Source organism: Brachycentrus maculatus, unplaced genomic scaffold, assembly GCF_059751285.1.
Source record: "Brachycentrus maculatus isolate JH-2025_06_01 unplaced genomic scaffold, ASM5975128v1 h1tg000533l, whole genome shotgun sequence".
Classification (NCBI taxonomy): domain Eukaryota; kingdom Metazoa; phylum Arthropoda; class Insecta; order Trichoptera; family Brachycentridae; genus Brachycentrus; species Brachycentrus maculatus.
The window spans coordinates 82,547-96,691 of record NW_028281279.1 but is presented as its reverse complement, the minus strand read 5'-3'; the positions used below and the strand labels follow the sequence as shown (position 1 = coordinate 96,691).

The following is a 14,145-nucleotide window of genomic DNA, read 5'->3' as shown; positions in this document are numbered from 1 at the left end:
GAGACTAGAAAAATTTCAAAAGTATTGTAAATAATTTTCTTACGAAGTAATTACAAAAAAATACACGATTGCACAAATTTTATGACATAAATATGATCGACTAGACATATATAATACACTCTACATAATTGAATTTTGAATAAGCATGATAAAATTTATATTGCATAATAAAAATGTACACGAATCTAAAAATAGAGTAATATTGTTATTGATATCTCGCCAAAAACAAATAAGTTATTGAGATGGGAATAAAGTCATCACTTAAATCAGCCAATGGCATGTAATAAGGTCTCTATATATCCTGACATCCATATTTCCATTTCGATAATTTAGTATGTGGCAAGATATTAATAAAGATCTTGATAACAAGCCTCTATGTAGCTAAAAATCACCATTTGTACAGGTAAAGGTATTTTAATACACTTAATATATTGTGATTAATTACATACGATTGAATTTGATACAATCAAAACTTACACATATTTTTTATTAATGTGACTATATTAATGAAGTAGCTACCATTTTTATAATAATAAATATGTTGTATACATGCAGACGATTTATATTTACACAATAAATTATAAAAAGAAATTTGATCTGTTCACGTTGCATTCGGCGAGGCTCCTAGAACTAAGAGCGTACAGATGATTGTAATTATTTCCTTGAAAGTTGCCACTGAAGTTGCTGGTACAATGCCTGCTCGGGTTGAAGTGCCATCTCGCTGCAGACTCCAGGGCTTGGGGAAACCTCGGTACAGGCCTCATGATCATCAAATGTCAGTTGGTCTCTCCGTCTACTTCCATCCTCGAAGGTACTGGCCTGCTGACTGGATGAGAGCTTCGTTTCAACTCCACTGGTGCTTCATCTTCAGACCCCGTTATATCCAGGGTCTGCGACTCTTCAGAATCAGACGATACGGAAGAAGCGTGCTTACTGCTTGTCCTTTCAAAACTACGCAGCATTTGAGCATCTTCTTCTCGGTGACGGATGAATTTATCTGCAGTGTTCTCAGTGTCAGCGAAATAGTTTATGCTCATAGGCCTCGCAGGTGGGATCTTATTCCAGAAGCTATTGAAGTTCGTATCTCTGATTTCATCTCCGATTTCAAAGTGACTTGGTTTCCTCACCAACTCTGATTGGACTAACCTGAAAGCCGAGAACTCCTGGCCGCTTTGAGGACGACCGAGAAACCTCTCTTGGAGAATGGCATCTTCCATTATTTTAACGTCATCTCCAAATTCGTCCAATCTTCTAGGGAACTTGATTACATCGTCGTTCTTGTCGATGAATTCTCCTTTTTCGTTTCCCGATAGATTGTCCCCTTCGAAGTTTTGATGACTCGCAAAGTGTTTCCTGAGATACGCCTGTCGTCGGAATACCTTACCGCATATTGTACAAGGATACTTGCTTCCATCGGCGGGATCAGCACCGTCGTTGGATGCTCTGTCAGAATCTGGTTGTATAATGGTCGGTTGAAGTTTTCGACCATGTTTTCCAGCACCAGGAAGTCTAGGTTTGTGCCATCTTCTATGGGATGCGAGGTTCGCCGGACAGTTAAAGACCTGAGAATTAAGGCAAAAATTAGGTGCCAAAAAATGTGAATTAAAATATTGTTTTGTACATGAGAAAATATGGCTCTTGTGTAGTTCTTATTATAACAGCTTTTTTCTCATAACATGATAATCTGCAATTCTCAGAAATAATTTAAAAAAAAAACTAATGTTGCCAAACACAAAACTTTGAAAAATCCTACTTGCGTACCTACTATTCGTGTTGCTACATTTTATAATTCAAATTCCAATGACACAAAACACCATCATTGTTTTTTTTAAACTCCACAATGATGGGTGATTTTGGTTCTAATAAACAAAATACATTGTCATAAAAACAATAATAATAATAATAATAATAATAAAAGGATACAGGAGGCGACAGAGGGAGGAGAAAAAAAACTAACAATAATTAACTGATATTACGTAAAATATAATTTAGTTTGTTTTTGTTAAAATAAAATCTTAAAAAAATTATTATAATAAATTCGGATAACTTATATAGCGCCATTTTCGTAAAAAAATACCTCAAGGGCGCTTCACTGTGAATGAATTGGGGAAAATATTATCGTGGAAATGATTTAGCCATCAAATGTGTTTTTAGTCTTTTTCTAAAGATCATCTCACTCTCACTATTTCTAACCATTGGTGGAAAAGCATTCCACGCCGTCGGTCCTGCGACAGCAAAGGCACGCTCGCCAAATTTAGTGCGTTGGTTGCGAGCTGGTAAGATCACTTTGCCCATTGCAGATGTTGTAGCCGATCGAAGCGTGAGACGTTCATTAACCAATTCATCTGGAATACACAGCTCCTTAAGATACTCTGGAGCCATATCGTGTATTGATTTATACATGAGCAGGCAGAGTTTATACTCAACCCTTTCGGGAAAGCGTAACCAGTGGAGTTTGTGAAGTAGTGGGGTAATGTGACTGAATTTAGAAATTCCAAAAATTAGTCTCGCTGCTGCGTTTATCACTGATTGCAGTCGAGTCATACTATGTGTCTCAGCATTGTATGTATGTCCTTGCTAGAATCAACATCACATACACACACTTACACACACAAACACACACACACACAAACACACACACAACGACAATTTTTCTCTCCCTTTATTAACAGGTATCCATCCCTCAGGAGTGTAATATTTATTTCTGTAATTCTTATTTTTCTTTTAACCTTTATCAACAACAAATGGCCCATAGGGCACTGCATCGTATATAAGCAGTGTTATCTTGATCGTTAAATACACGAAGGAAAGGTGATCAGCCTTGCGCTTCAGCTACCAGTCCGGGTGATATTAAATAAATATTAGACTGAAAAATCACTAATATTTATTTTGACCTTCTTAAGAATCAAACCCGGAACCTCCAACATGGTAGACTAGCGCACCAACCACTACACTATCAAGGCGGACAATATATATTCCTAGAATAGATAACCCTACTTTAACACACCTATTAATGCCGTACGAACGGGGTATGCCCGTGGAAAGCAAATCATCGTCACCATGACGACATTATTTGTGAAAGATTGTCTGGAGTGTATTGACGGTGTGCCATTATGTGTGGGGAACATCTGTCCATGGGCGCACCTGCCTGCACTGGGCTTGGGGTGGTGCCCATTGTTAGGGTAATACCGTTCAACATTTTATTATATTTCGGGAAAGGGGGATTCATTCCTAGAGATAGGTTGAAGATGCCAAAGGGGTCACTGATTTCATACAAAAAAAACTGAAAAAAAACTAATCCTATGAAAAATTGAGGTACAAAATTGTAAGCTGAAATAATGATAACGAAAATGTTTTTTTCTGGCGTTTCTCATGTATGTGATTATAATCCAGCATTCGGACTTCACATACATACTAATTTAAGAGTTTCTGCTTAGTAAAAAGCTTCTTTACATCTCACCAATAGATGTTTCTAGTGAAGTTCTAGTGATTCAAGAACAAGGTTTCTAAATTGGTTGATAAATATATATAGAACTTCCAAGAATTTGAGTAGTGTGGTTGTAAATAATGGGTTTAATTGGTGAATATTACACGTGTGTAAAGTAATCACTTAAACCAGCCTATGACGGTCGTCAGCCCCGTAAATGCCTTTCATATTCTTCTTCATCTTTGATGAGATGTTAAAAAATAATATGAAAAATTCAGGTATCGTGTAATACATAAATAACAAATAAATTAGCATCGTTAGGATATTATCAGGTAATGAATAAGTAATTAAATTAAATCCCCTCCGTGGTGTACTGGTAAGCACGCTTGGCCACCGTACTGGACATCTCGGGTTCGATTCCTAGGGAGGTTAAAAAAAAATATAAGTGATTTTTTCACTTTAATATTTATTCAATATTATCCTGGACTGGTATGTAAAGCTCAAAGCTGATCCCCATTCCTTCATGTGTTAACGATCAAGATAACACTGCGTTTATATGATGCAGTACCCTATGCACTATTGGGTGCGGATAAGAGTAAGAAGATAAGAAGATAGATAAGGGTTAGAAGTATAAGAATTTTAAACAATGAAACCTCAAACGGATATTTTCAGGAAATAATGGGAAAATAAAAATGATTAAAAATGAGAAGCCCTGATAATATCCAGACTTATTTTTGTTCATATACATATCGCTCACTCCTTTCAACAACGTCATATATCAAAAAATTTGATTTTTCAGGAGATCGTTTTTAAAGTTTAAGTATACAATGAAATGTATTAAAAATAAATATCAAGCTACTTTTGAATTTTTTACTATGCAATAGATCTTTTTAGGTAAAATCTGAATGTTTTTTCTCCATTTGAAAAATATTTAGTTTATTTAAAAAAATAATTAAACAATACCTTTTCTTCAAAATGTAAAAACATCACTTTCTGCCCTGTAGCGGGTAAATATTAAGTTAAAAATATGCCGCTTTTGCTGGGATATAGTACATTTTCTGGACATTCCGAAAACATTCACAACTGAAAATTGACGATTTTTGATACATGACGTTGTTGAAAGGAGTGAGCGATATCGATAAGTAGTATCTTGATATTTAATAAATGGTAAATAACTTCTAAATGGAGCAATTTAGAATTTATTAAAAAAATGGATTCACGAAATATTGTGAAATTTCCATTAACTTTATCTACTGTTTCGTGTAAAACTGAGGTAATATATAATGCCCACTACTGTAAGCTAAGTGCTACCACCATAACACAAATAAATGTATTTAATTGTGCAAAGAATTGAGTTCCACCTGCTCTGCCCGCATTAGGCATGGATAATGACACTCATTATACAATATGGTCTCATTGCGTTCAGGAGCAGACACTTCAATGTTAAACCCATATTCCACCGAAAAGTATTCAAATTTAATGTCCTTCAAATACAGCATTGTGATATTAAAGCACAATTTAAAATACGTGTACCAACTTGCGATATTCGCATTTCGTAGTCATAGAGGAGAAAGCGACCAAGTGCATTTTTTTTTACAAAAACGTGATTATTGACTATTTGACATCTTACTAGCTTAATATTGCCCTAAAAAAACAAAAATGATTTTAAACTTTGAAGTATAATGTATCGACTTGTTAAAAATGACCAACTGCATTGATGTTTATTTCGTTGCCAAGCAAAAGTGACTTAAAAGGCCCTCCTGAACATTTAACGTTTTGTTAGTTGGTCACTTTCTCCTGTACGACTACGATTTATTTAAATAAATAAATCCCTTACCGCACCCCGATGATGCATAGGGCACTGCTTCATATAAACGCAGTGTTATCTCGATCGATTACACATGAAGGAAAGGTGATCAGCCCTCCACTTCAGGTACCAGTTCAGTGTAATATTGAATAAATATTAGAGTGAAAAAATCACTTATATTTATTAAACCCCCTGGTAATTGAACCCGGGGCCTCCAGAACGGTAGGCGAGCATGCTGACCATTACACTACGGAGGCGGACGATTTATTTACTGTTGTTTATTTTGCGCAATGGATACCTTAATCAAATTACAGAATTGACAATCATTATTTGATTTAATATAATGAAATAACAACAATATAGTTTTTTCCACAAATATTTTATTTGATCAGTGATCTTGTTTTGTCGTATCAGACTAGTCCGATCATCGTAGATCATCATCACCAGACTGGTCTCTTTGTCGCTCCCTTTTTCTACACACCCGTGGTGTCGGAATATCCTTTCACCTTCTCTCTACGTTATATCTTACTTCTCTTTTATGTAACGAAATGTACCTAATAAATGTGACGCGTCCGTGAAGTTTCACTCTCAAATCTCGTAATTTAATTATTACGTGAACATTTAATTTAATTATTAATGTCATTTATCACTCACGGACTTCATTATCATTCGGTTAAATTATTATACTACTACTACTACTACCGTCACGCCGCTTCCCCGCAGGGGTAGGCAGAAAGGATGGAACACCACACTCTTCTGTCCTGACATACACTCCTCGCCTCTTTCACATCCATACATCTAGTCATACATGCCCTCTTTTGACACCGCCAGATTTTAGGTTCTGATTGATCTAATCGTGTATAATATATAACGATAATAATTGTTTTCATAAATACATACTCAAAAAATAAATCGTATTATCTCGTTTTGTGCGAAACTAACTTTGGATACTAAAACCGCCATATATATATTTATATATTTATATTTTATTTAAATATATTTATTTTTTAAATGTCTGAACTAGATGAAAACATAAAGAACATATTATTTTTTGACATCTCATCAAAGATGAAGAAGAATATGGAAGTCTGGGCATTTACAGGCCTGACGACCGTCATAGGTTGGTTTAAGTGAACACTTGAACCAGCCTATAATGGTCGTCAGCCCCGTAAATGCCCAGACTTCCATATTCTTCTTGATCTTTGATGAGATGTCAAAAAATAATATGAATAAAACTCCTGTAATAGGAGATAATCCAGATTTTGTGAACAAGTATTTGGACACACTCAAAATGTTGCACATAAAGAACAGTTTACGTGTGCCAATGATAAGCAGCAGTAGCCATAAAAAAACAGCTTATTGTGAAAGAATCAGTAATTTGCCATAATTCTTGGAATCTTACCTTATCACATTCAGGACATCGGTACTCGATATGCACAATCCTGGAACAGCGATGTTGAGCAAGCGTGAAGGCATCTTCATACAGCTGCCTACAGAGCCTGCAGATGTACGACCCGAGTCTGTTCTCTATGCTGGCAAGGGTTGCTTTGGCCTCCTCCGTGATCTCCACAACATTGAAAGCAGGATCAATGTCACCCTAAAATTTGAGTAATTTATATTAAAATATTAAATTTTAAACTGTCGTCAAGAAAAGACGATTCAGTTGGCTTGGCCATGTACTCCGTATGCCTCCTGAGAGCCTTAATCAAGCTTGCCTCTTTTACAAGGCATCAGGTTCGCGCCGCCCAGGACGACCACAGCTGACAATTCGTCGGCAGTTCTCGTTGGAACTTCAGGTCGCTGACCTGACTTTGGAGGATCCAATTGAGCTGACACCTCACATAAAAGCCTGGAGACAGTTGTGGACTCCGTATGCTCCATATAGGGAGCGGATATGAATCTGGTATTAAAATTTATATGAATGTATTGTTAATGTATAAGATGCGTTAGAGTTCTTGTTACCTTCCTCACAACCAGTGTCTCATCATCAGCTAATTCTCTGATTATAGTTCCGGAAACTGGAGAGCTCTTATCTTCATCAAACAACAATTTTCGTACAGCTTTACTTTTCTTCACAGCAGACGCAGTTTTTGGAAATACTTTCTTCGGTTTATCTTCAACATCCAAAATGTCTATTTCTGGTGAATCCCTTCCGGAGTGATCAGAGTCTTTTTCTTGAGGAGTTTTTTGTTCGAAAGCATCTCTATGGTATTTGGAAATTTTCTTTTCAGGAGGATGAACATCATCGCCTTCTTCGTAATCGTCGTTGCAAAAGCTATCCCGCTTTTTTTTGAAAGCTGATGATACTTTTGACGCGACGGTGAGGTCTTCCTGAAGTGTTTTATCTGATTCATTTTTGGGCGGTGGGAGGAACATGCTGACTGCTTCATCTCTCTTTTCTTCTACGGCTTTTGGCGAGTATGGTACATCGTTATTATTTTCATTTATTCTTGTAAGTTTTCTGGGAGGTGATGGGGTGCATGGAGGTGTTATCGGGATTGTGGTTTTAACGGAGAGATCCAAAGGTGAATGTGGTTCTCCGTATCCTAGGTAACTTGGTAATGGGTGCGGACGAAGGGGAAACCTGTGGAAGGCGTGGGACGATAGACTAGAAGCCATCGCCATGACCGGCTGATGACTGTTTAAATAGTATTGACTATTTGGTATAAAATGGCGAAGACTATGCGATGATATTAATCCTTCCATTTTTGTTTCTGCGTAATGTCCTTCTTGATACAATTAATCCAAATATTTCAGCATCTTTCTTCTAAGTTGCTTCAGTGATCACCGGACGATCTGTGGAATAAAGAACAGTCATTTTGTAAACTCTGGTTGTACTAAGAATATAAAATACAGCCTCAAATACGATGTTTCAAGAGGAAAATTGCTTTCACGTGAATCAAGGAAATTGTTTGATTTATCTTTATTTCAACAGATTGTAACTCCCGTATGAGAGCTCTCCTAGTTTCTCTTATACTCTTGAGAGTACGTAAATAAACACAAGCTAAAAGCTCCTGATTTCCAGTGGATTTTATAAAAACAGATTTTTTTTAATAAATATTTTTTAAAACAACGATTTTTGGATTTAATTATTTTTTTAATTTCCTTATTCGCATATACTAGACAGTTGTAACTATATCATCATTAATAATTTATATAATTTTATTGTAACCTTTCTTGGGTTTCAAGCATAAATATTCATGCTAATAAATTTCATAATAATTTCATAATAATTTCATAAAATTCATAATAATTCAGAGTATTTCGTTAATAAATATAAGTATGTATTTCTTTTATATCTAGCCGATATTATGTCGAAAGGTTTATGCAATTATCTGAGATGTGAAAAAAAACAGTTCATATAAAAATACAATTACGATTAGATTTTATTTATAATATTCTCTATGAACTATTTTAAATTTGGCGCAGAAATCATTGAGACCAATTTTTTTTTATAAAAATGAGATTATTAACAAACATCTCGATAAAACAAAGAACCCATATAGTGGTTTGTTCACTTTTAATCTTTATAACAACTCTGAAAATTGATATCATGTTTTATAAAACTTTTGAGTACGCACCAAAATATATTACAAATTTATGTTTTACTTGGTAAATATCACTTTTTCTTAAAATGTATTATAACACATATTTCGATGCATTTTGCATCATTTTCAAACACCCTTAATGTAAGACTAAATGTATACACTAAATGTATAATATTACTTGAAAAGAATCTCGGAACTACATTTTTTATTCCCTTTATAAAGTACATTGAATAAAATGAAACGACTTTTTTTTAATTAAAAATAGTAATGTATCCTTTAATTTATTTCTATTTTTTAAATAATACATTGTTTATATTCAACTGGTCAAATAGAAGTATCTGATAAATTTAAATGTTATTTCAAGCCCTATCTCCTAAAATATATGTAACTAATTGTCAGCAGTTTGTTTTAACAAGACCGCGGGTCTAGCAGCCGCTGCTGTTATCCTGTCGCGTCCCACACACCCCAACTAATGCTAAGGATCACAAAAGCACGGGAGGGGGCCCAAATTGGTTACGACAAAAAGAATCCTCGTGCCAAATCCCCTGATTGAATTGCCGAAGCCAGTAAATGCCGAGAACGACTACCTTTCTGGCGTATATTTAAGGGGCATAGTATCACAATAGTTTTGCTATTAAATCCACAAAGTTGACATTAAAAAAACACATTTTTCTCAAATAAATTAAACGAATTTTTAAAGTAATTGTTTTGTGTTCTTGATTGAATTTCTGAAGCCAGTTAATGATGAGAACGACTACCTTTCTGGCGTATATTCAAGGGGCATAGTATCGCTATAGTTTTTGCAACTAAATTCATAAATTTGGCATTAAAAAAACACTTTTTTCTTTCATAAATTCAACAAATTTTTAAAGTAATTGTTTTGTATCCTTGATTGAATTTCCGAAAACAATAAATGCCGAGGAAGACTACCTTTCTGGCGTATATTAAAGGGGCAAAGTATCACAAAAGTTTTGCTATTAAATCCACAAATTTCACAAAAAAAATCTTAAATAAATTCAACGAACTTTTGAAATATCTTTTTGTATCTCACCTCTCATTTACCTTTTAAATATTTTTTCTTAAGTACACTGTACAAATTATTATAAACCTTGCCTTTTGTGGATATTCGTAACGGAAAACTTACCTACGATGTTGAATATATAGTTTTTCTTAAATAATAATTTTATGAACAAGAAAAGTGCTCTTCAATTCACTGAAATGAATTTAACAATGGATCTATGAAAAAAAAATTATGCAAGAAATGTTTGTTTTTATTGCTTTAATATTCTAATAATATTATCAAAGCACAAGTTTTAAATTTCAATGTTTAAAATCAAGAATTTATAATTTTGATTGCGATAAATATACTGTCGTTATGGTATATCGTTTTTACTGTCGTTTTATTATAATGTTAAGTACGATATATTATGTAGTACTATCGTCACCATAATACACCCTACTTTACGTATTATAAAAATACCCATTCTTAATTTTAAACAATTTAACCTCAAACTGGTGTTTTGAAAAAATAACGAGAATATTAAAATAATACAAACGTTTACAAAAAGGTTTTCGTAGATCCATTTGCCATTGATAATAAAATGAAGATCAAAAATAGAATAAAATAAACAAAAAAAATCATTTATTTCTTTATGATGTTATATAATACAAGGTACTCGAAATTCAATAACCACCCTATAGCGAGAAGCAACAAGAATCCTCCCTTAGAAAATAAGTTACTCCCCAGTGACGGCGAGGAAGAAATTTACTTTTACGTCTGACCCGAGTGAAGGGATTTTATTTTCACCTCTTCAATGATATGTAAGGGAAGTAAATGTGGGAGAGAAAATCGTTTCCGAAAAATCGGATTTGAAGTTTATAAGGTGAAGTGTGAATGACTATCGACGTGAAGTATTTACCCTTAATATAATATTACATTATTCCTTTTCTGAAAGCGTGAAGGGATGCTTTTAACCTATTCAGAGGCTAAATCCGTACTAGGGTATTAGAGAATGTCGCTACGTAGTATTTTCACGCATATTTCTTTTTTACATTAGCTCTTTTGTCAAACAAAATCCAATTAAATAACACCAAAAAATATAACCGTCTATAGGTCCGCCTCCGTAGTGTAATAGTCAGTACTCTTGGTTACCGTACTGGAGGTTTTGGGTTCGATTCCCAGGGGGGGTCTAATAGAATATAAGTGATTTTACACTTTAATATTTATTCAATATTACCCTGGACTGTACTGGTACTTGAAGCGGAGGGCTGATCACCTTTCCTTCATGTGTTAACGATCAAGATGACACTGCGTTTATATGATGCAGTGCCCTATGCACCATCAGGTATGGATGAATTATGAAACGTGTTTCGATGCTAAATCCAATTAAAAAACACCAAAAATATAACGTTCAATAAATTTTAGTACAGTTGTATACTTATTCAACAATGTATAGTTGTATAGTTATGTATTCAAGTTCTATCAATATTAGTCTAAGTCTACATAAAAGTATATAAGTCTAAGCACCCCAGGGCTTACGACCTGCCATTTGCCTGGGTAAAGTGATCAGTTTATAAATCGGTTTGAAATCATTATCAAGTTGATATCGCGTCGTTCTGATGTTTTTCTTATTTAGGATATACTTATAGGTTATCTTTTTTTCTTATATATTTCGAAATCATTTTGAAGGAGATGAATTCACAGTTCAGTCAAAATTTAAATACAGATTTTTTAATACCATAATATTAATAACTTTACCTGATTTTCGAATTGAAGCGAAATATTATCTTGCCTTTACATTACAATACTGCACCAAAACAATTAATGGGAAATGTATTTATTATCTACTTAATATACGATTGAAATTTTCTTTCAGTCTAATTTCATATTACTACTATAAATGTTAAACTGTAAATCTTCGTATAGATTGGCAATTTTTACCTTTGTTATCAAGGAATTGTTGTTATCAAGAAGTTTTTGTCTTAATAAGAACGGGAAAATTGTCCTTATCCATTCAGTAGTGATTTTAGATAAATATTGTATGTCTTGTCTATGATGATTGTTATAAAATTTAAAATAAAAAAACCCTTTTCCGCACCCCAATGGTGCATAGGGCACTATGTCATATAAACGCAGTGTTATCTTGATCGTTTATACATGAAGGAAAGGTGATCAGCCCTCCGCTTCAGGTACCAGTCCATGGTAATTTTGAATAAATAATACAGTGAAAAAATCACTTACATTTATTTTACCCCCCTTGGGAATCGAACCCGGGACCTCCAGAACGGTAGCCGAGCGTGCTGACCATTACACTACGGAGGTGGACAACGGAGGTGGTTATAAAATTTACAAAAACAAAATTAGAAGTCTATAAATATGAAGTTGCGAGTCCAAGAATGGTTCTAAATACTAGATTTTTCATCATTGTTTAAATTCGTAGTTAAATATTTTGTTAATAGATTTATATTATCCACTGACACTTGATGGAATTGCATTTTTAATATATTATTAGATTAAAACCAATATTTTTAGCTTTTCCACTTTATTTTAATTAGATCAGCGACCGGGTTTCGTCGTTACCGACATCATCAGACTGGTGGGAGGCTATACAAATTGTTATGTTTTATATAAAACAAGGCAGGAGTTGATAACCATGATTTGATATAATTTTATTGAGAAATTAATTTAATTTGAGTGAATTTAAGTATTGTATGATATTAAAAATATTTTTATAAAGGATTTTTTTTTTTATAAAGGTTTTTTTGTATTGAGAGCACGATTTTATATATTATAACTATATTTTATATATTCATTTTATATATTATATCTATTATGACTTTATATAAAATCGTGCTCTCAATACAAAAAAACCTTTATAAAAATATTTTTAATATCATACAATACTTAAATTCACTCAAATTAAATTAATTTCTCAATAAAATTATATCAAATCATGGTTATCAACTCCTGCCTTGTTTTATATATAACATAACAATTTGTATAGTCTCCCACCAGTCTGATGATGTCGGTAACAACGAAACCCGGTCGCTGGTCAAATTAAAATAAAGTGGAAAAGCTAAAAATATTGATTTTAATAGTAAAAAGATTAAAAAAAAAGTCAAATCAAATAAATTTGGAAAAAACTATATACTCGTACGAATGTAAAATGCAGTTCCACCAAGAAATATCAGTATAAAACCACCATTTTTTTCGTAAATCTCTGAATTTACGAATAAAAAGAGTATATGATAAAATAAATATTTGTGAAATAGTATGTGATAATAATTTCCGTGCTAGACGTCCCGGATTCGATTCCCAGGGAGGGTCAAAATAAATATGAGTGATTTTCACTCTCAAATTTGTTTAATATCATATTTATTTATTATCAAGAATCGCAGGGCTGATCACGTTGCCTTCATTAAATTAAGGATCAAGATAACACTGCGCACTACGATGTAGTGCCTATTGAATAGTGGCTATCCGTATGCACTATTGAGTACGGATAAAGGTTAAAAAATTTATTTGAAAAAGAAATCAATAAAATAAAAGCAGAATGCAAAAATCGAGTCGGAATTCCTGTAAACAATTATCACGTAAAAGTAGGTACCTAATTGAAAGGTAGTTCTCTCTCACGCATCGTCGGGACGCCCTCCCCTGAGTCTAGCCGAGCGTCGCGACGCGAATATAAACACATAATACCGTGCGGTAGGTACGTACACGCACAAACTTTCGTGAAAATAATTATAAGGGACGTGATTCATACCTGAACTGCACACCTGAGTCATCGAGCGGCGCCGGAAACCAAGAGAGGCGAAATTTGTCACAATTTAATTATATTTTAAAAATATATCTACAAATATTTTATTTTTAATTAACATACGAAAAATAATTAAAATAAATGCACTTTAAATTAAATCTTAAAATTTAAATAAAATAATATGACTAGTCGCGACCAGATTCGTTAAAATTAATTAAAGTTAATGAGTTAAGCTACAGTTATGATTCAAGAAATTTATTATTTAATTTATGTACAATTTTTTAAATCGTTGAAGTAAGTTTTCAGGTGTTTTTCAGGGGGTAGTTGCACCTAGGTAGGAGGCACCTCTCTGGGCGACGCTCTGTAGCCAACTGACTGGAGGATTGGCAGTGTGGCGCGGCGTAGCGGTGCGGGCTACGGACCGCCCCCGTCACGCGGCCGTGTGATAAGCAATACATGCACAGATATAGGGGTTGCTGCGGGTAGATCAAAATCAAACTCATCTGAACATTAAAACATAAAAAAATCAAATAAAAAAACTTCAAACGACGCGTTCACAACGAACGATATTCATTTGCTCTGTATTTTTAAGGTCTCAAAATAAAA

General features: G+C 33.8%; 1 protein-coding gene across 1 annotated transcript; it reads right to left on the bottom strand.

Annotated features, from left to right (window-relative positions):
- Positions 1–562: 562 nt before the first annotated feature.
- Positions 563–13,847, bottom strand: LOC148301651 (uncharacterized). Its single transcript, XM_088272933.1, has 4 exons — positions 13,546–13,847; positions 7,197–8,030; positions 6,637–6,831; positions 563–1,562 (listed from the first exon to the last, which is right to left on the bottom strand). Exons 2-4 carry the CDS (start codon positions 7,938–7,940, stop codon positions 777–779), a joined length of 1,725 nt encoding a protein of 574 aa, XP_088129059.1. The 5' UTR covers positions 7,941–8,030; positions 13,546–13,847; the 3' UTR covers positions 563–776.
- Between the last annotated feature and the right edge of the window lie 298 nt (positions 13,848–14,145).